Genomic DNA, 22,951 nt, shown 5'->3' with positions numbered 1-22,951 from the left:
TTGGAGGTGAGGGATAGAAGGACTACTCGGGCTTTGAACAGCTCTCCGAGTGTGCCATCTGAAAGGCCAGACCCCTGCTTCCTGAAGTAGGCGTCCCCGTGGAAAAGCTGTTTGACAGCGGTGACATGAAATGCAGGATGAACCTGGAAGTTGGTTGTGACAGCTTCAGGGTGAGGATGGAGAAGTGTGAACTGGGTTTTTGTGTCAAACTCAAAGTTTAAAATGATAACTCTAAAATGTGGCTTCCTTTTTTTTTTTAAGAAGATAAAGGGAAATGGTTAGAAATACATATTTTATTCCCTATCCACAGGGATAGTGGTGCAGACGATCATAAACCTTTTAGCCCGACAGCAGAAGTGAAATGACTCGGTCTGAGGGATGGGGAAAAAAGGACAGATAGCCAGGTAGTTCTGTGGGCTTGAGAAAGTCTACCGCAAATGCACACACCATGCAAAAGAGCTAAGGGCGTCTTCAGGCTGGGACCAAAGTAGCAAGCATGGCTGCTCACAGACTTTCTGTCCATCGTCTAAGGAGGCAGCACGTTCCAGTTTGTGAAACAGATTTTCTCTGGCTCAGCTATCTGAGAACAACTCATCATGTGGGTGGATAGAAGGAGAGAGTACTGGACAATGGGCTCTCAGAAGACACAAAAGTTCCACCCACACCTGCCACTTGTGTGGCCTCTGGACTAAAAAAACCACAGGGTGCACGATGAAACTTTTCTTCCACAACAGAGGTGTCTTGGGGACACAAGCTGATCCCAAGCCTTCTAGAGATTTGACGATACAGAGGAAAAATCCTGGGACCTTGAGGAAATAGCTGAACTTTTGGCATGAGTTCTGACAGTTCACTCGGGGAGTCTTTAGTCAGCTCTGGAAGGAGGATAAGCAGCCTTGCAGATGGAAGAGATCCCACTGCTCCGGAGCGTGCTGTGTAGAGAGGAGAGGGCCCTTTGAGAACATGGAGAGGCTGCTCTGTGGTCTTACCACATGGGACACTAGCTCCTCCATCCTGGAGGTGCATCAGGGGACAGGTATTTTAGTCACTCACATTCCTTCTCCAGGTTTGGAATTTTCCACTGGGACATTTAAAAATAGGTGGGAATTGATCCTTTAACTATCTCTTGTAAGTTTCTTTCAATTTTCCCCCCACTCTTTTAGAGCCCACCTTTCCCACTTGGTCTATCTGGTGAGAGCTTTTTGATCAAGTGGTTCATACTTGCTGTAACTCTTCTCTATAGTTTACTAAGGATTATCTACTTTTTTGTTATTAAAATTAGACAACATTTCAAAAGAATAGTTACTAGCAGCACAATAAAGTTTTGTGCCTTGAGGCTCTGTCTTATGTGACTTTCAGCAAGCCCCTCTCTCCCTCTACTTCTTTCTTGCTTTCTTTCTCCTGAATAGGCACATGGGCTCACTGAGACTGAGGCTGTGAGAGTGCATTCTGGGTATATGACCTCAAAGTCGGCCACAGATACAATGTCCAGAGGACCAAGATAACAGCTGCCTGCAACCCTCCCTCCTTCCCCTGGAAGACACTGGCCAGATTACAGGGAGCACAGACAGTCCCTGGGAATAGAAAGTGAACAGGAGAGAAGCAACCAGATGATTAAACACATCCTCACTCAGTATTTTCATGCCCTCTTCTGTGACCCCATCATAGGCACCAGAGACCTAAACAGAAAGGACTTTGGTCTGTCAGGCAGCAAAAAGTTAAGATAGTTCTTTGGGGCAAGAGGTAGAAGCAGCATTACAGAATTCTGAGAAAGATAACCATTTCACAATGTGCATGTGATGAGACGTACAGGTCAGTGTAGGTCAGTGTAGGTCAGTTGTAGAAAATACGCCTAGAGTAGTGAAGTCTTGGGTACCATCCCCAGTGCCAAAGCCCCAAGAAAAACAGCAACATGAAAATGTCCTCTCCATTATCCACCTTTCCTGTTTCAAGAAATTTTAATAACACCTCCCAATTCTACAACTAACCATTAAAAAAAAAACTTACAAAGATTATTTTTTTATTTGTATCTGTGTGTATTTGTCTATGTGAGGATACACACATGTGTGTGCAGATGCCCACAGAGGCCAGAAGAACGTGGATCCCCCGGAACTAGAGTTACAGGCAACTGCGAGCCACCTGCTCTTGTGGGACAAAACACAGGTTCTCTCCAAAAGCAAGCAACAAGTGCTCTTAACTGCAAAGCCATCACTCCACCTCCTGGTTTTTCTTCATGTGTGTGGATGTATGTGTGTGGATACACACACCAAAGAAAAGTTTTCTAAGTATGTGTCTGTCTGTGCACACGTGTGTATTTACATGTATCCAAGGACAGCTTTTTAAAATCTGTGCTCTCTGTCGGCTTCCAAAGATCAAACTCAGGTCATCAGGCTCTGCTCAGGCACCTTTACCTAGACACCATATCATCAGCCCCGCTGCCATGTTAGTTCCCTATTGTTTATCATCACTACCCCATAAAGGTGTCTCTCCTTTCCCCCTTACTAAGCTAGCCCAGCTCTCACCTTGAACATAAAAGGGCAAAGTGTCCTTTTACAGGGATGGTGAGGACTTTAGAAGCCACTGGCTCTCTCTTTGAAGAACAATTTATCATCAAACTGCTGTTGGCATTCAGAGAGATAATGCCAGGCCAAGTGTGATTTACAGATCCTGATGTTGTTTGAAGATCATTCACTGTATCAGACTTTCCTGGAAGCCATTTGCAGTCTGGCTCAGAATTGCATTTCTTATACAGATGTGCTAGATTAAACAAGGAGTGGGTATTTGATAATCAGCTCCTTTCCTAAAACATCTTCTAAGCCATTCCTGCTTCCAGTGTTCAATCTGGCAACAATGTGAACACTGAAAAAAAGACTCAGAACAGCACGAAAACTCTCAAGTGTATGCTTATTGGGTATTTGTTGTGACAGACACTTGAGACTCAGTGGAGACCAAAAAAGTCCCTGTTCTTACAAAGCTTCAACTCAAGGATAAACTGAAGCCAGGCATTTGGAAAGACAGAGCTTGGGCAGTAAATACAAGCAAGAAAAAATTTACAGGGATTCTATGTTCACCTATATGTTCATAACTGAAGAAAGAGAGGGGAAGAGTAGGTAGATAGGTAGATGATAGATGGATGATAGATAATAGATAGATAGATAGATAGATAGGTGATAGATATATACATAGAGAGATAGCAACTTGAAGTGTTTGTGGATTTATGTAGTACAACCATTCCCACCACAGCTAATTTCAGTTACTGGCAAGATATCACTGATGGTAGGGGCTGGAATAGATGCGGAAACAGCTCTCTGAAGTATGTGTGAGCCACCTTCCATGCCCACTGCCCAAGAATCTGCCTTGCTATAATTTAGATCGTCTGACGGCTCAATGGAGAGAACCAGACTTAACATGAAGTTGGTGGGAGAGAGAGAGAGAGAGAGAGAGAGAGAGAGAGAGAGAGAGAGAGAAAAGAGGGAGGGAGGGAGGGAGGGAGGGAGGGAGGGAGGGAAGGAAGGAAGGAAGGAAGGAAGGAAGGAAGGAAGGAAGGAAGAAAGAAAGAAAGAAAGAAAGAAAGAAAGAAAGAAAGAAAGAAAGAAAGAAAGAAAGAAAGAAAGAAAGAAAGAAAACAAAAAGAAAAGGAAGAAAGGAAAAAGGAAGAAGAAAAGGAAAAGAAAAAAGAAACAGCAAAATGCTAAGGACTAAATTGTACAAAAGTTTTATACATATCAAATAATGTGTAAACCAGGAGAAATCTCTTACCTTTGTTCTTCAACATTTGGTATAATGGAGGAAAATAAACCAGAATAAGATGCCCTCCACTGAGAGAGGAGACTGTACAAGACCCTCAATTTATAGTTCAACTGTGAAAACTTTCCCCAAATACTCCACTTTCACTCTGATTTTCTACATTTAATTTTGATTGGCACTGGGGAACCCAGGGCCTTGGGCTTGTAGGCAAGCACTCTAATTGAGCTCCAGACTGCAGCTTATCCTTATCTGCATTGGGCAATTAAGAATCAAAACAAATAGAAATACATTTCTGGCCTGACAGATGGCTCAGCAGTTAAGAGCACTGACTGCTCTTCCAAAGGTCCTGAGTTCAAATCCCAGCAACCACATGGTAGCTCACAACCATCCATAATGAGATCTGATGCCCTTCTTCTGGTGTGTCAGAAGATAGCTACAATGTACTTACATAAAATAAAAATAAATAAATCTTTTAAAAAAGAAGAAAGAAAAACATTTCCATCCATCAGTAATAATGTCACCCAGAAGACATTTATGCCCTGCCAAGTGCAAGCCACATACATCCGTGGACATTTCTGTCCCTCGTTTTTGGAAGGTGTGTCTGCACACACTGAAGTGATCTACAGTTGTTACTCTCTGGAGTCTGGTGTGGAATTAGTACTTGGCAGGTCACAACTGAAAGATTTCCTGACAGTTTGGATTTTCACAAATGAAAGACTTAATAAGGGGCTGGTGAGATGGCTCAGTGGGTAAGAGCACCCAACTGCTCTTCCAAAGGTCTGGAGTTCAAATCCCAGCAACCACATGGTGGCTCACAACCATCCGTAACGAGATCTGACTCCCTCTTCTAGAGTGTCTGAAGACAGCTACAGTGTACTTACATATAATAAATAAATTTAAAAAAAAAGAGAGAGAGAGAGATTTCTTACAGTCCTAACAACTTAGAAAATCCTCTTAAAAAAAAAAAAAAAAAGAAAGACTTAAGAAAATTCCAAGATGTGGTTCAGAATTCATAAAAGGCCATGGTTAGAGGGGGAAATCTCTAAGGTAGGGCAGAGCCTCGGAGGATCTTGGAATCATTAGAATCTAGTGTGTTGACGGCCTCTCCAGAATCTGGAGACCTGGGCTTCGGTTGTTAAGCTTTAAGAAGGCCATCGTGTAACGAGGTGGGCTGATCTTGGGCAAAGGCCAGAAGAATGCTTTGCTGCTATTCACTAGCTGATAGTAACTGTTGGTCCTATCTGTGTGTCAGAACTGCCATCATAAAGTCCCAGCTCTGTCTCTTAGATTTTCAAGTGTGGAAAGTAGAATTCATTATGCCCAGCATCAATATTAAAGAAACAGATGTGGGTCTGGAGACACAGCTCAGGTGGTCCAGCGTTTGCCACCTAAGTGTGAAAAATCTGAGTGTGATCTAACCAATCCATGTGGAAAAGCTTGGTGATGATATGAGCCTAAAATCTCTGCAATGGGGAGGCAGAGACAGCCAGATCCCTGGGGCTTCCTGGCCAGCCCAACCTCATTAGTGAGCCTCAGGCTAGTGAGAGACTCTGACTCAAACACAAGAGCTACAGTGAGTGAAGATACCTGGAATCAGCCTCTAACCTCCACACACATGCACATGCATGCATGACTCCCACAAATGTGAACACACAAATATGCAAACACTATAAAATGTGAAAATACTGAGACATGGAAAGGACCACACAGTGGTGGTATCCAATGTGTTCTTTTATGTTTATATTTATTTATGTTATGTGTGTGATGCTTTCAGTGAGAACGGCCCCCATAGGCTCATATATGAATGCTTAGTCATCAAGGACTAGTACTTCTTGAGAAGGATTAGGGGGTGTGGCTTTGTTGGAGGAAATGCATCACTTTGAGGTTTTGGAAGCCCAACCAGGCCCAATGTCTCTCTCTTCTTGCTGCCTGTGGATCCAGATGTAGAACTCTCAGCAACTTCTCTAGCATCATGTCTACCTGCAGGCCGTCATGTTCCCTGCCATGATGACAATGGACTAAACCTCTGGGACTCTAAACAAGTCCCAATCAAATGCTTTCTTTTTATATAAGAGTTGCCTTGGTCATGGAGTCTCTTCCCAGCACTAGACCATTGACAATGCATATGAGTGCTGTACCCCCATGTACAGATATGCACACATATGCCTGGTGTCTGTGGAGGTTAGAAGAAGAGGTCAAATCCTCTAGAACTGGAGTTACAGTTGGTTGCAAGCTAGAGTAAGTTGTCTAAACCACTGAGCTATCCCTCTAGCCCCTCTGATACATTCCTGGAGGTATAATTAAAGCCACTAGATAATCAACCTTTCTGATCATATGCTTTGTTATATACAGTTTTTCTTTGGGCCAGAAATAGGTAATGGGAGTAAGACCAGCCTTCCTTCAAACCCAGATTGTGTGACACCTGGCATCTGTTTTCTGAAGGTGCCTCAGCTCTGGCTGCACAATATGGAGAGTATTGCATTGCTTGGGGTATCGCAGTGGGCTTCCTATGCAAAGTTTACTTTCTAGTTCATGCAGCATTTAGAGGTATAATCCTGCTTTTGAGCTCTTCTTCCACAAATCCCATGAGATCTCTGAGAGATTATTGAATGGCTTCAGAAAGAACTTCGTGGGTCTGATCCGATGGGGACAGTACTGCACATGTCCCTTTGACTGACATGATCTGAAGCTCAAAAACATTTCTTAGTCAGCAGAAAGACTCTGCAAACAAGCAAGGTAACCACAAGCCTGAAGCATGACAATATTAAGAATGAGGCCAACCACCGGGCGTGGTGGCACACGCCTTTAATCCCAGCACTTGGGAGGCAGTGGAAGGCAAATTTCTGAGTTTGAGGCCAGCCTGGTCTACAAACTGAGTTCCAGGACAACCAGGGCTACAGAGAAACCCTGTCTCGAAAAACCAAAACCAAAAAAAAAAAAAAAAAAAAGAATGAGGCCAACCAATGGTTTAAATAATTGCACTCCTTGGCGTTAAGTTGATAGTATTTAGAGATGCATGCTATGCTACCTCTTGGAATGCTTTGAGAGATGAAACTATCAAACCAAGAGAAACAATTTAAAGCCTTCTATAGGAACCTGGCATTTGGACTGACCCCGAATGCCAGAAAGCAATAAAGCAGACAGGCCTACAAATCGAAATGCAGTTTGTTGAATTACACACCCCTGTCCTTGCCAATTCCTGCGCGTGCCAAGTTTCATTGATTGCTTGGGACACTTACTTTGAACTCTAGCTTTTGAGGATTTCCTGTCCATAATACTTCAACTTGCCAAGAAATTCTTCATTCTGATTCAGGGGCGGTCCAGTTTCATAAGTTTAAGATTTAAAAAAGAGGAGGGTGGCTCAGTGATGAAAGCGCTTGCCATACACATGTAAAGACCTAAGTTCAGATCCCCAGCATCCCTATGGAAAGGCGTCTAGTGTGCATCTAAAATCCAAACATTACTCTAGTGAGATGAGAGACTCAGGAGAATCTCTAGACATTTTCAGACCAGCTAATTTGACATATGAAATGGAAAACAATAAGAAGTCCTGTCTCAAGCAAGGTAGGACCAGCACTGTAGGTTACCCTCTGACCTCTCTGTGAGCACCTGCACTCACTCATGAACACACACACAAAGATAAAAGAGTCAAGTGCACACAGACATACACAGACCACATACACACACAAAGGACTCGGGAAAGCTAAGTCACTTTTCAAAACAATGCAGGTCTGTAAGATCCCTGGGAACCCTGGGGTAGTCTCATCTGTCATACAAAGTGGATGTTATAATTTGAATAAAAATTGCCCCCATAGGCCCATAAAGGGTGGCACTATTAGAAGGTGTGGCCTTTTGGAGTAGATGTGGCTTTATTGAAGTAGGTGTGACCTTATTGAAATAGGTGTGGCCTTGTTGAAAGAAGTATGCCACTGGGGACGGGAGAGAGGGTGGGGGTGGGGGTAGGGGGTGGAGGGGATTTGAGGTTTCAGAAGCTCAAGCCAGGCCCAGTGACTTCCTCTCACTTCTTACTGCCTGCCTATCCAGAGGTAAAACTCTTGGCTACCCACCTCTCCAGCACCATGTCTGCCTACATGCCACCATACTTCCTGCCATGATGATAATGAACTAAACCTCTGAACTGTAAGCAGCCTGTTAAAAGCTTTCCTTTATAAGAGTTGAGGTGGTCTTGGTGTCTCTTCACGGCAATGAAACCCTACCTAAGACAGTGGGTTATGATTCAAAGAAGACTCATAAAATGTGCAAGGCTGCTCGCCCAGGCAGACACTATCACACACTTACTGCATGGCTTGCCACTGATACTGATATAAGGGAGGGGAAGTCTCATCAGCCTTCTTAGGGCTGAAGTAACATGGATAAAGATAAACAGGAGAGAGGCATGGCAAATATGCTATCAAAGTTCTAAGTTTCCCTGAAGTCTTCAGACACAAAAACCCAAAGGCCCAGGGAAAACTGCCTACCTCTGTGCTTAGACTCTATAAAAAATGGCTAGCTGTAAGATGCTCGGGCAAAACCTCTGATCTAACCGAATAGAGTGGGTGGGGAACCCAGCAAGACTGTCCAGACAGACCATCCAGGTCCCTAAGCACAACCCCTCCTGTCAGGGATGTAGCCGGACCTTTCTGGAATGGGGGTTTTATAATTCACTATCACACAGGGAAGGTGAGAGGGCTTCTTTCTAGAAAGATCAGACAGAGTCCTACCTTAGGCTTCAGGGCTTATCTGAGAGAAGGAGGATTCTAGTTTCTGTGACCCATTTCAGGGAAGAGGGCTTCCGATTTCCATGACTCACTTCTGTGTAGAATAAGGGACAAGAGGCAGAGAGGCAATAGAGGACCATCAACCTGAGGTTGCCTCTACTGTCTCAAGAGCCTTGCTCAGAGTGCCCAAACCTCTTCCTTCAAGGTACTTCCAAGGTCCAATACTAACATGGCCTTGCAAATAGACACCACCAGAAAATTCAGCGCAACACCAACAACACAAGCAATGATTTTTCCAATAGACAAGTGGCACTATGTTAAAATGTCAAACTTTTGTGTTTCAAAGGGCACCATCAAGAAGGAAAAAGGAGAAAATGATATTCACAAAAAAAGTTCACAAAAAAAGAAGAAAATGATATTGAATAGTATGCCCGAAAAGGGACATGTAACCAGAACATATAAAGAACTATTACAACTCATAAAATGAAAAGTCAGCTTTAAAATAGGCAAAGGATTTGAGCAAATATCCTTTCCTTTGGCCAAAGATATAAAAATAAAAATTTAAAAATTGGGGGATTCACAAATGGCCAATAAGCATATGAAAAGAGAAGTGTACAATGATGCAGTCACTTTGGAAAGCAGTTTGGCAGTTCCTCAGAAACGTTGAACATAGTTACCATGTGACCTGAAAAAAATTTGCTCTAAGGTATTTGCCCAGGTGAGCCAAAAAAAAAGTGTATTTACATGTATTAGTCATAACAACCTCAAAGTGGAAGGATCCAAATGTTCCATCACCAATGAACAAACAGATAAAATGTAATACAGCCATGCAAAATAATGCTATTCAACCACAAAAGGCATGGGATTTGGATACATGCTACACAACATGAGTAGATCTTAAAAACATTGTGTTGAGTGAAAGAAACCAAAGCCAAAGTGTCTTATATCATTGCACCTAAATCAGCATCAGGAAGAGGCAGACCCACAGAAGAACACAGAGGATTAGCAGTTACCTAGAGCTGTGAGGAGAGAAAGAATGAGGCATGAGAGTCCTTATTGTGGGTAAGAAAAATATTCCAAAACTTGATGACTATACAGCTCTGTGAATATATTTTAAAAAATTGATGCCAGGCAAAGTGTCATACATCAGTCATTCCAAAGCCGATGAGTTCCAAGCTAATTAAAGCTACATGGTGAGAGCCTGTCTCAAACAGCAAGAAAAATCAATTATAAAAATCACTGAAGGGCTGGAGAGATGGCTCAGCCGTTAAAGGCTAGGCTCACAACCAAAAATCACTGAATCATGTACTTCAAAAGACCAAGTGATGGTGTGTGAATTATTTCTCAACAATGTGTTATAAAAAAAAAAAAAAAGGAGGCAGTTTTCAGAAAATAAGGGAAGGGAGAGAGAAAAACAGAGCTTACCTGTCACTATTAAACATCAGCACAATGTGGGTAGTTTATGGATCAAAAGCATAGACGCTGGCAAATTTAAATTACAGAGGGAAACTTTAAAATAAGCTAGGCATAGTGGTGCAAGCCTATGCCTAATAGTAATAGTCATAGTAGCGTATTTTACAGGGAGCAGGGTTGTGAGTTTAAGGATCATCTGGACTACATAGTGGTCCAGGCTTACCTGTGTTGCGTACTAGAAATCTGCCTCAAAAAAGTAAAAGATAAAACATGAAGGGATATTTCGGAAAGAACTGTTTGAAAAATGAAGCAAATTGCTTCCAGGAAGCAGACTTCTAGGAAGAGCGCAGGGTAAAAGATTGTTCCTTTGGTTATGAATTTTGGAGAGTTTTAGAAACAATCTTGTATATGCTTGTATATACTCTTGATAAGAGTAAGAGCTTTGGGATTGTATGTAGCTCATCCGGTAGAGTGCTTGCCTAGCATGCATGAAGCCCTGGGTTTGATCCCAAACATCACATAAACCAGGCTGCCCCCCCACCCCAGGGAAGGGGGAAACAGGAGGATCACAAGTTCAAAACCACCCATATATTTTGGACATAAGATACAGATTAGGCTGGAAGTAAACTGGAAGCTTCCTCCTGGTGGTTGGTTTTCACAGTGCTGGAAGGTGCTTATGAAGGATGCTGGGAGAGAGAGACGTCATCCACAGTCTTACTCAGCTATGGACCCTGGAGGCTGTACCACCTGCCTGCCAGACAAGACTTGTGCACAGAGGCAATAATGGCATGATTGTGTTGAGGGTAACCAACTCCTTTCTGATTGGATTTAAGGGACCCATGAGGTGGGTCCTATAAACCTTGTCAAAAGCCTATAGGATAGGAGGCAGTCATAGGCCCTGTGCATAATTTACTACTGTTGTTCTGCTAAAAGGACATGGAGCCACACTTCCTAAGTGTCTATACATACACCCACAGATGCATGCTGCGTTCAGCCGGCGCCAGAGAGACTTCCTCTTAGAGTCTCAGAACTAGTCAAAGTACTGAGAACTGACTGTTGAATGCCCAGCTCTAAGTGAGACTTCTATATGGTTCTTTTCAGGACCCATGGAACATGCCAGAAGAGAGGAGCAGAAAGATCTCAACAGGTGAAGGATGCTTTGGAACCCTGTCTTCTGCATATGACATAGTCCTTGAATTCATGATCTCACAGAAGCTGTGGATACTTACACAAGACCTGTAAAACGATTCTTTTTTTTATTTAAGACATTAAAATAGGAGAATAGAGATTAGTTAGGACTAGCAAGTGGCTCAACAGAGATGAGGGAGACAAGAGAGGATGAAGTTTGTAAATATGATCACAGTACACTGAATATGTTTATGAAATTGTCAAGTTGTTTTTTTTGTTTTTTGTTTTTCAAGACAGGGTTTCTCTGTGTAGCCCTGGCTGTCCTGGAACTCACTCTGTAGACCAGGCTGGCCTTGAACTCAGAAATCTACCTACCTCTGCCTCCCAAGTGCTGGGATTAAAGGCATGTACCACCACTGCCCCATGTCAAAAAATTTTAAACTAAAAAAAAAAAAAAAAAAGTCAAGGTTATCCTTAGCTTCAAAGTGAATTTGTGGCCAGCCTGGGATACATGAGATCATTCTCAAATAAAAAAATTAAAAAAAAAAAAAAGTAAAGTTTAAGTTCCTGCTAGGAACTACTAATCTCATAATAGTAATAGTAAAAACATTCAACTACTGCATAGGCCTGGCTCCTAGAGTATCCTGCACTGGAAAGTATTCCAGTGATGAGCAATACAGATTAAAGATTATGACAGCAGCAAAGTGTTTCCCGGAACAATGCTTCACATGTGCCCCAGGGCAATTCGGCTCTCTTTGATTTCTCCTTCTGCAGCCTCTGGGGATCGAAGGTAAGTAGCAGCACGGAGTCAACTTAATGTATCATCCCAAGAATGGTTTGCTAATGATTCTTTGAAACCCTGGTTTGTAAAAGCCAGACAGGTTTGGTTTGTAACAGCACAGGTAATCCTATGGCTATGTCACATGTCTATTCAGAAAAAAAAATTTTAAATCTAGATTATTTATGTGCATGAATGTTTTGCCTGCATGTATATGTGTGTACCACATGTATGCCTGGTACCTACAGTGGTCAGAAGAAGGCATGAGATCACCTGGAGCCTGGGTTATGAATTGTAAGCCATCATATGTGTGGTTGTGAGCCATGTGGAAATGACTGGTGAGGCAGGGGAGGGAGGACGACGGGAGGGAAATGGGGAAGAGGAGGAAGTCCCTTCAAAGGCATGAGTGATGGGCAGAGCATGCCTACAATCCCAGCACTCAGGATGTGAAGGCAGGAGGATCAGGAGTACAGCAAATTCAAATCTAGCCTGAGCTACATGAGAAACCCATCCGCAAACAAACAAAACAAAACAAAAAAATACAAAGCCATAAACAATCAGTGCAATTATATTATTATTTAAGTATCTGATGCTGCAAACAAATTGTGTTCTACAAATTAGAACTGAACTACTATTCTAGTCAAGAGAATATTCCTGAGAATTAATTTAGGTCAGTGCTAGGATTCCCACAATGCCTGGCTACCACTGTCAACACAATATGTTATTAAAGAGAAGGTGCCACCTCCTCCAGTTTCCCTCCAGTGAACCACTGGCTCTAGGAATGAATGTGCAGACTGGGAAAGTACAAAGCTCTGTTTTTTAGGTCCAGGTTTCTTCTGCGTACTTGCCGTGGGCAAGCTCTTTGAGCTCTGATTTCTCATCTGTGAACTTAAGACACAGTAAGAAGGGCTGAGAATGTAGCTCAGGTAATAGAGTACACTCCCAAAGCCTGGGGTACAATCCACAACAATAGACAGGCATGCATACACACACACAGAGAGGGGGAGGGAGGGAGAGAGAGGTGCAAACATTAATTTAAATTTTTAAAGACACTGCATAATCCTATAAAATTCTGCAACGTGCCTTGCTGTGTACTGTGTCCTAGATTAAATGATGCATTTTATGAAACAGTATCAATCATATGCAAACGATTTGATAGTCATCCTTCCCAGTGTGTGTGTGTGTGTGTATGTGTGTGTGTGTGTGTGTGTGTGTGTGTGTGTGTGTGTGTGTGTGTGTGTTGGGACTGAAACTAACACCTCATGCCTGTGAGGCAAGTGCGACATGCTGCCATGAGCTACAGCCCCAGCCCTCCTGCCTTGTGAATAAATGGGGCTCAGCGACAGGCTAGCCTTACTGCACAAAAGAATATCTGAAATACCTTCCGAGGCATGCTTCTGTGTTGTTGCCAGCTCCTCCTTTCAGTTTTGAGGGATGTTGGTCATCTATCCAGATAATTTTCCCTTCTGCAGTAATTATCTAGACAGCCTCCATTGCTCCATCCGCATCTGCACTTCAATGGGCTAGAAAAGAACAGTTATAATATTAATACTCCTTACCTTTGCATCCCACAAGAATCTCAACATTTCCTCCAGAGACATCCTTTTAAAGTCACAACAGGAAGCTGTAGCCTTCTGTTTTGCAGTTGGACTACAGCAATCTCAGGCATGTTTTTGGGGGGTGTTTTTTGGTGTGGGGGGTAGGGTTCTTTTTGTTTGTTTGTTTGTTTGTTTGTTTTTTTGTTTTTTTGTTTTTTTGAGACAGGGTTTCTCTGTGTAGCCCTGGCTGTCCTGGAACTCACTCTGTAGACCAGGCTGGCCTCTAACTCAGAAATCTGCCTGCCTCTGCCTCCCAAGTGCTGAGATTAAAGGCGTGCACCACCACGCCTGGCTCTGAGGCGTGTTTTTAAGCTTGTATTTTACACACACACACACACACACACACACACACACACACACACACACACACACACATCCATCATCTATAAAATTCTGTTGTGTGAGCTGGGCATGCTGGCCAGTACCTGTAACCCCAACAAATGGGGAGGCTGTGGAGTGGGGTGGTGACATGGTATGACTTGAGAGCCCCACCCCCTAACAATAACAGCTTAGCCCAGGCACAGGTAAGATGCATGCATAGTGAGAGCTGATGGTGGCTCTCTTCAATCCAAGCTCAATCCTTTCTTTCCTTTAAAAGCAGAGCTGATGAGGGTGGGGTTATTTACCTGAGTCAAACAGGCATTCACCTCATCCATCTTGGCCATGAAAACATAGACCCGAATTACTGTAGTCAGTGAAAATCTTGCATATCTCTCCCAAAGGGGCCACAAAGACCAGACTAAGCTGGTACATCACCCATGCACACAGGTCTATTTATAAAGGCCTCTCAACCTGGCCAATGGATCTCTCTCTCTCTCTCCCTCTCTCTCTCTCTCTCTCTCTCTCTCTCTCTCTCTCTCTCTCCCTCCCTCTCTCTCTCTCTCTCTCCTCCGGAACCTTTGTATACACCTTGTTTCCTGCTTTAGATTTGTGGGGCCATGTGGTTAAATCATGGTCAGAAAAGGCTGTTGAATGTAATTCAGACTTTAAGCATTCATCTTTCCAGCAAGAGATCACCAGCCTTAGGACAGAAGAATGGCACCAACAGCGAGGAGAGGGGATGCTGTCTGTCACTGAGCAGCTCCCATGGATGAGGGCTCTAGCTGCAGCCTAATAAGATGACTAGCTGCTGTGGAGTCAGTTCAGTATTATTTAGCTAGAATCTCATTTTTTTTTTTTGGTTATGACATCATCTCTATACTTAATCGCTTTCCTACCATTTGGTTTTCCTGGGTGTCGGCAGGCCATTTGACCTGGAGATGACTTTTTGTATTGGAGTGTCACAAGGCAAATATTTCAGCTCTGATTACCAAATGGCCCCTGTTTTTTTTTTTTTTTTTTTTTTAGGTTTTTCAAGACAGGGTTTCTCTGTATAGCCCTGGCTGTCCTGGCACTCACTTTGTAGACCAGGCTGGCCTCGAACTCAGAAATCCGCCTGCCTCTGCCTCCCGAGTGCTGGGATTAAAGGCGTGCGCCACCACGCCCGGCTATGGCCCCTGTTTTTAATGGGCAGTTTTGGATTTTTCTGTTTGAATAAAAAATGACAGGCACATAAGAGCTGAGCAATTTATCACAGTAATTAGCATGAAAGAGTCAGTGAAGAGTTTGTGGGAGGGTCACACCCTTGGAGTTCAGTGTCAGTGAGAGCTACAAGATGACATTCCCCATGTGTGTGTGTTCTACATCAAAGAAGAGGACTTTGGCGTCTAGAGGAAGACTGCATTCTGTGATTTATGATGAATTTATTGGGATTTGAGAGATGGCTCTATTGGCAAGCATGGGACCCGGGTTTGAGCCCCAATACACAGGTGTGATGCTATACTTATAATCCAAGGTTTGGGGAGGCCACGAAATGCAGATCTCTGGGGTGTATTGGCCCTATTCTTTTTTTTTTTTTTAAAGTGTCTTCAGATGCACCAGAAAAGGGCATCAAGTCTCATTATGGATGGTTGTAACCCACCATGTAGTTGCTGGGATTTGAACTCAGGACCTTCGGAAGAGCAGTCAGTGCTACCCGTTGATCCATCTCTCCAGCCCCAGGCAGCCTATTCTAAATGGCAATCTCCAGGCCAATGAGAGACACTGTTCCAAAAAACAAAAACCATAGACTGACTACTTAAAACTCCCAACAGTAGGCCTTGTAAGAAGCCCTCTTCTAAGTTGTTGCCAGGGTTGTCCAAGAGACTCCTTAGTTGCCTCCCAGGGGTGGAAGGTTAAGTCCCTGTTGCTTATGACACCATGTACTTCACACATGACCCAGAGGCTCCTGAGCCGGAACTGACCTGAAAGCTTCCTCCCTGAGGTCCAACATTCATAGTACCAGAAAGTGCCATGCAAGCCTCCAAGGGAGAAAAACAATCAAGCGTCTTAACAGACTACAACACCTATGAACCATTGTTTAATGGCAGCATGGTACAATAACCCTAAGAATGCAGTAGCAGCACACAGTCCCTGGCAGTAACCAACAGCTCTATAGTTAGACTTCGGGTACCCCAACAAGAGGGAGTTCAAGCCGAGTACTGGAAACCTAGCTAACTGTCTGGGGCCAGTGAGGTCGCGGATCTCAGAACCCACAACCAATCCCTTACTTAGTCAACAGAATCTCTACCTATATTCTTAGTATTTATCCTTATACTGACAGGTAAGTGTATTCCTCATGCCTCATCAAGAAAACTTCTGTTTATTACAGATGGAGACCACTAAAGAAAACCAAAACCGAGCCGGGCATTGGTGGTGCACACCTTAAATCCCAGCAATCGGGAGGCAGAGGCAGGCGGATTTCTGAGTTCGAGGCCAGCCTGGTCTACAGAGTGAGTTCCAGGACAGCCAGGGCTACACAGAGAAACCCTGTCTCGAAAAAGAAAGAAAGAAAACCAAAACCAATCAAAACGCAGGTATGGAGGCCAGTTCCAATGGACAGATCGACAACATAGGTCGCACAGCTAAGGTTCAAGGAGCTCTGTGAAAGGGGGTGGGATGGGGTGTAGTGGAGATTGTTAGAGCCACAGGAACAGAAGTTTGATCTTATAAGATTGTGTCTCCTGGGCTGGCGAGATGGCTTAGTGGTTAAGAGTGCCGACTGCTCTTCCAAAGGTCCTGAGTTCAAATCCCAGCAACCACATGGTGGCTCACAACCATCCATAATGAAATCTGATGCCCTCTTCTGGAGTGTCTGAAGACAGCTACAGTGTACTTATATATAATAAACAAATAAATCTTAAAAAAAAAAAAAAAAAGATTGTGTCTCCTAGGAATGTCAGAAGCTACACACATAAAGTCTCACCAACATGGCTACCTAAAGGTGGCCTGAAAAAGGACAATACCAACGATAGCCATGTTAACACAGAGGGGGAGGGAGCAAAAGAGGCCTCAGCCCTAGACTAAAGAAGAACTAAAGCAACTGAGGAGTACTGAGAGTGGAAGAAACAGTCTGCCCCAGAGAAGACCATGCCAGCTGGTTGGTCAGTCCAGAAAACATGCACACAAGGAACATTATAGACTGTATTTATGTACTGTGTATGCATTGTAGCCTCCCCAGCCTTGAGCAGGCTGATTCAGACCTGTTCTGCCACTGTGAATGAGACCACCTAGGGTGGAGTCTTCTGACCTAGATAGGTCTATTGTTCTGTCACCTGCGCTGCTCTTCTCCAAGATGCTGCTGAGAGGCTGAACCTGGCTTCCTGAGATATTCCTGAGATAAGCTGACAACTTGGTGACTAACATTCGTGACCTAGTGCTAACAACTTGGCAACAAAGCATCAAGAAGCCTGGCGTGGCAGGGGATGGGCCTCCCCCTTTATAAGCACAGACTCTTAGTAAACATTGGGCCTTGATCAAAACTCTGTCTTGGTCTTGTTTCTTCTCTCACTGTTTCCTCCCTTAGAGCTCCAGCCTCCCACTCAGGAACCCAGTTTGTGTGGCTGAGGGCAACTGCAATGCATTATGTATTTAGGAATACAGAGGGGGTGTGTGTGTGTGTGTGTGTGTGTGTGTGTGTGTGTGTAAAGTTAAATAGTTAAAGTCAGCCATGAATTTGAAAGAAAGCAAGAAGTACGTGAGAGGGATTAGAAAGAAAGAGGGGCAGGGGTAATTATGTAATTATATTATAATCAAAAAATTAAAGAAATAGTAATTTTCTAAGGTTGATGTCCCTTGAGAAACAGCATTCAAGGGCTGACTTCCAGCCTCCACAGGCACATACTTGCACAAGTACTTGTGCACACCAAATGTGTCTGTGTGTGTGTGTATAAGAGAGTATGTGGATGAATGAATGAATGAATGAATGAATGAGATGAACTTGCTCTCCTCCTGCCCCTTCCACCCTACCATAACCCTAATGTCCTTCCAGTTCTGAGGAGAAGATAAAGCAAGCAAACAGACCTCCACCTTTTTCTCTCAGCGTGAACATGTAAACACAGCATCAGGTAGTCCACACACCACCACTTACTTTCCAGTGAGCCATGATTTTGTCTCTTTATTTCCAAGGAAGAAAGCATTTGTGAGAAGTCAGAGACTCAAAAGTCACTGTTAGGAGAAAAGAAAAGAAAAAAAAAAAAAAAGCAACTTTTTTTTGAAGATCTAAATATACCAGGGGCATTCAGATCTTTTGGGTAAAATTCCCATTTTACAGAAGAGGAAAATGACATTTAATAAGTTATTTCCAGAGTTTTCCGGTGCATAACCAGCAGATCTGGTATTTAAACCCCTATGATTTTGCAGCTCATGTGACATTACCCATCAGAGCTGCCTCCTACCTCCCGCCCCTACCCTCCCGATGCCTCCCCAGATGGTAGCGTATTGGCACAGTTGCTTTTTATGACTCCTGAGAGGCCTTGAGAAGAAAGTGGAGGTGACTTAGTATATCAGAGCCTTCAAAGTCCAGAGCATGGGAACTCCACGCTTCCTGATTCTTTTAAAATTCTTAGCTGGCTAGCGATGGCCTGGCCTTCCATCCTGTTCCACTCTGAGGTGTGCAGGGAGCTTGGCTGGGCAGATTCTGTCTGAAGTTGAGGTCAGGCACTGGTGGGTAGTGTTTACTTTTCTATGGCTGTGGTAAAACACCACAAAGTGACTTATGGAAGAGTTTATTTTGGCTTCCAGTTCCTGAGGGATAAGAATCCATTATGGAGGGAGACAGCAGCAAGCGGCAAGCGTGCAATGGGAGCGGGAAGCTGAGCGCTCACGTCTTCAGTCATAACCGCGGAGCAGAGAGAGCAAACTGGAAGTGGGTTGAAGCTATGAAACCTCAAAGCCTCTGCTACTCCCTCCTCCATCAAGGCCCCACTCCCTAAACCTTCCCAAACGTGCCACCATTCTTCATTCAAAACACCACGGCAGACATGCAGAGCAACGGTCATGTTCACAGAACATCACCGTGTCCCCATCGGACTGGGTTCTCCGTCTGCTTCCAGCTGAACTCAAAGATGACAGTGACAGGGGACTTTCTATCTCCCCCCACCACAGCAACAGCCAAGTCATCCCACCGGGCCTGTAAAATGCCTGCAGCGTCAAACCTTTCTCTCTAGAATGTTCCCCACCTCTGTCAGCCCACCATCTCTCATGAGGATTCAGGAAGGGCTTGATTTCATTCCCTTGGGTGAAAGGGTCGTTTCTCTTGGAACTTGCCAGGTCCCAGACATATCATGTGGTGGTGTGCCTGTTTCTCCTTCAGGACATGAACAAGCAAAAGATGTGCTTTCCTGAGCCCGCCAATCTTAACAGTTTTATTCATACAAGCAGAAAAAAGTAATAATGAAAGGCGAGGGTCAATGACAAATGCCAAAGAAAGTGCCGGAGTGGGAGTTGCTAGATAATCCAACGGGAAGCAGTCTCCACGGCAGCGGACAGCTAGGAAATCAGAGTTCTGAAGGATGGCAGAGTTCTCAGGCAGCAGCTACACTAAAGACAATATTAAAAGGAGCAGGGGTGTGGTTGGAGGGCAGAGTAAGCTTAAAAATACCAATAAACTGATTGTTGGCGTTTTGTCTAGGCTCCACCCCAGTTACCTAGCAATGGCCAGGTGTGCCTGAGTCACTATAAAAGGGGCTGCTTGCCCCTCCCCTCTCTCTTGTTCTCTTGCTCCTGCTCTGTCCCTTTCTCCTGCTCCCCCTCTCTACCCATTCCCCCCCCACACACATGAGCTCATGGCTGGCCTCTACTCATCTACTCATCTACTTTCTCTCTCTCTCTCTCTCTCTCTCTCTCTCTCTCTCTCTCTCTCTCTCTCTCTCTCTCTCTTTCTCTCTGCCTTTCTCTGTTTTTACTATCCTCTCAATTCCCCTCCCCATGCCCTGAATAAACTCTAGTCTATACTATACTGTGTGTCGCCTGTCCCTCAGAGGGATGGGATGCCTCAGCATGGGTCCACCGAGGCACCCCCTTCACCCATACCTGACTACACATCTACCAAACATAATTCTCTCTCCCCTTATCTTCTTATAAAACACAACATTGATTACAACGCAACATGAAGTAATGGTCAACTGGGCCCAGTGGTGCAGGCCTGTAATCCTAGTTATTCAAAAGTCTGAGGAAAGAGGATTCAAGCCTAGAGCTAGCCTGGGCTACAGAGCCAGTTACTGAGGTTATCTCAAAGTAAGAAGCTAAAGCAGCGCCCAGTCTGTAGCTCAGCAGTGAGAGCTGACCTGGCTTGCACTGAGGCCCTGACTGCAAGATCTATGAGATGACTTCAAGTTCAGTGACAGTTGAGGTTGTCACGGTTCAGCCATCTTTGGCTCTTCCCCTTCCTCATCCCAGGAGGTCCCTGAGTATTGCCGTGGGTGGAACACCTGCCTCCAGTGTGCAAGGCCCTGGATTTGAACCCTCACACTGGAAAAGCAACAAAAATAAAAAACAGACCCAGGAGATACTAACTATCCCCAAGGGTTTATTGAGTACCCAGAGAAAAGCTTCCTGGCTCTGCTCTGTCCAGAGTGCGCCTTCAGAGGGAATATTTTCCTGGGGGGGGGAACCTTTGTCTTTATCCTTGCCACACCAAACACCTTTCACAGCAGGACCAACTCCAGCAGTGATGCTAGCTCAAACCATGGTGCAAACCATGCATGGCATGATGGGTGGTCACAACGATCAGAGTAAATTCTCTTTAATTGTACTTCTTGATTTTATTTTTATTTTGAATTAGTTGGGAGGGTGAACTTCCCTTAGCCGGCTAATATTAGAATCAGCAGCTGTAAAAGCAAGAACTGTTTAAAAACTTGTGGGTGGGTCAGAAAAAAAATAAAAGATTATTTCATTTGCTAAGAAGAAACAAAATTAAAAAGAACATTGAGAAGGGGAAGGGAGCAGCTCTGGATATACAAATGAGTACATTTTCTCATATTAAAAAGAAATCAGGTTTGTGAAACTTTATATGAAGGAGCAGGAAGCATAATAACCATTCTTCCAACTTAATTTACATTATTTCAGTTTTACTACCGGTCCTTCAAGAATATCTACATTGTAGTACGTGAGGTACATGTAAGATGTGTTCTTGTTTGTCTTCGTTTTAAAATTTATTTTACATAAGCCTGTCCATGTATTGGCACTAGTTAGCACATTTGTCTTTTCTTTCCTTTTTTATTTATTTATTTTTATTAGATATTTTCTTTATATACATTTCAAATGCTATCCCGAAAGTTCCCTATACCCTCCCTCTGCCCTGCTCCCCTACCCACCCACTCCCACTTCTTGGCCCTGGCATTCCCCTGTACTGGGGCATATAAAGTTTGCAATACCAAGGGGCCTCTCTTCCCAATGATGACCAACTAGGCCATCTTCTGCTACATATGCAGCTAGAGATACAAGCTCTGAGGGTACTGGTTAGTTCATATTGTTGTTCCACCTATAGGGTTGCAGACCCCTTCAGCTCCTTGGGTACTTTCTCTAGCTTCTCCATTGGGGGCCCTGTGTTCCATCTTATAGATGACTGTGTGCCTCCACTTCTATATTTGCCAGGCACTGGCATAGCCTCATATGAGACAGCTATATCAGGGTCCCTTCAGCAAAATCTTTCTGGCATTGTGCAATAGTGTCTGGGTTTGGTGGCTGATTATGGGATGGATCCCCGGGTGGGATAGTCTCTGGATAGTCCATCCTTTCATCTTAGCTCCAAACTTTGTCTCTGTAACTCCTTTCATGGGTATATTGTTCCCTATTCTAAAGAGGAATGAAGTATCCACCCGTTGGTCTTCCCTCTTCTTGATTTTCTTGTGTTTTGCAAATTGTATCTTGGGTATTCTAAGTTTCTGGGCTAATATCCACTTATCAGTGAGTGCATATCTAATGACTTCTTTTGTTATTGGGTTACCTCACTAAGGATGATATCCTCCAGATACATCCATTTGTCCAAGAATTTCATAAATCCGTTGTTTTTAATAGCTGAGTAGTACTCCATTGTGTAAATGTACCACATTTTCTGTATTCCTTCTTCTGTTGAGAGACATCTGGGTTCTTCCAGCTTTTGGCTATTTATTATAAATAAGGCTGCTATGAACATAGTGGAGCATGTGTTCTTATTACCAGTTGGAACTTCTTCTGGATATATGCCCAGGAGAGGTATTGCTGGATCTTCCGGTAGTACTATGTCCAATTTTCTGAGGAACCACCAGACTGACTTCCAGAGTGGTTGTACAAGCTTGCAATCCCACCAGCAATGGAGGAGTGTTCCTCTTTCTCCATATCCTCGCCAGCATCTGCTGTCACCTGAATTTTTGATCTTAGCCATTCTGACGGATGTGAGGTGGAATCTCAAGGTTGTTTTGATTTGCATTTCCCTGATGATTAAAGATGTTGAACATTTTTTCAGGTACTTCTCAGCCACTCGGTATTCCTCAGTTGAGAATTCTTTGGTTAGCTCTGAACCCCATTTTTAATAGGGTTATTTGATTTTCTGGAGTCCATCTTCTTGAGTTCTTTGTATATATTGGATATTAGTCCCCTATCAGATTTAGGATTGGTAAAAATCCTTTCCCAATCTGTTGGTGGCCTTTTTGTCTTATTGACAGTGTCTTTTGCCTTACAGAAGCTTTTCAATTTTATGAGGTCCCATTTGTCAATTCTTGATCTTACAGTGCAAGTCATTGCTGTTCTGTTTAGGAATTTTTTCCCCTGTGCCCATAGCTTCGAGGCTTTCCCCTACTTTCTCCTCTATTAATTTCAGTGTCTCTGGTCTTATGTGGAGGTCTTTGATCCACTTAGATTTGAGCATTGTACAAGGAGATAGGAATGGATCAATTCACATTCTTCTACATGATAACCACCAGTTGTGCCAGCACCATTTGTTGAAAATGCTGTCTTTTTTCCACTGGATGGTTTTAGCTCCCTTGTCAAAGATCAAGTGACCATAGCTGTGTGGATTCATTTCTGGGTTTTCAATTCTATTCCATTGATCTACCTGTCTGTCACTGTACCAGTACACATTTGTCTTTTCTTAATTTTATTTTTATATGAATGAGTGTTTTGCCTGCACATATGTCTGTGCACCATTTGTGAGCCTTGTGGCTTGAGAGATCAACAGATTCCCTGGAACTTGAGTTATGAAGGTTGTGGGCCACCACTGGGCTCTGGGAGTTGAA

The 22,951-nt window shown here is 43.7% G+C and overlaps 1 protein-coding gene across 1 annotated transcript in view; it reads left to right on the top strand.

Annotated features, from left to right (window-relative positions):
- Nucleotides 1–17,200, top strand: part of LOC115032788 (uncharacterized) — a 35,840-nt gene extending 18,640 nt beyond the window's left edge. The window contains exons 3-4 of the mRNA XM_085830460.1: nucleotides 10,977–11,022; nucleotides 16,069–17,200. Coding sequence (XP_085686586.1) covers nucleotides 10,977–11,022; nucleotides 16,069–16,082 — 60 coding nt within the window. The 3' untranslated portion in view covers nucleotides 16,083–17,200. The remainder of the gene's footprint in view (nucleotides 1–10,976; nucleotides 11,023–16,068) is intronic.
- The last annotated feature ends 5,751 nt before the right edge of the window (nucleotides 17,201–22,951 follow it).

The sequence above is a fragment of the Mus caroli genome, unplaced genomic scaffold, assembly GCF_978045245.1.
Source record: "Mus caroli unplaced genomic scaffold, Mus_caroli_1 scaffold_14, whole genome shotgun sequence".
Classification (NCBI taxonomy): domain Eukaryota; kingdom Metazoa; phylum Chordata; class Mammalia; order Rodentia; family Muridae; genus Mus; species Mus caroli.
Note: the sequence above shows the minus strand (reverse complement) of the source record. Positions and strands in the feature narration are given on the sequence as shown.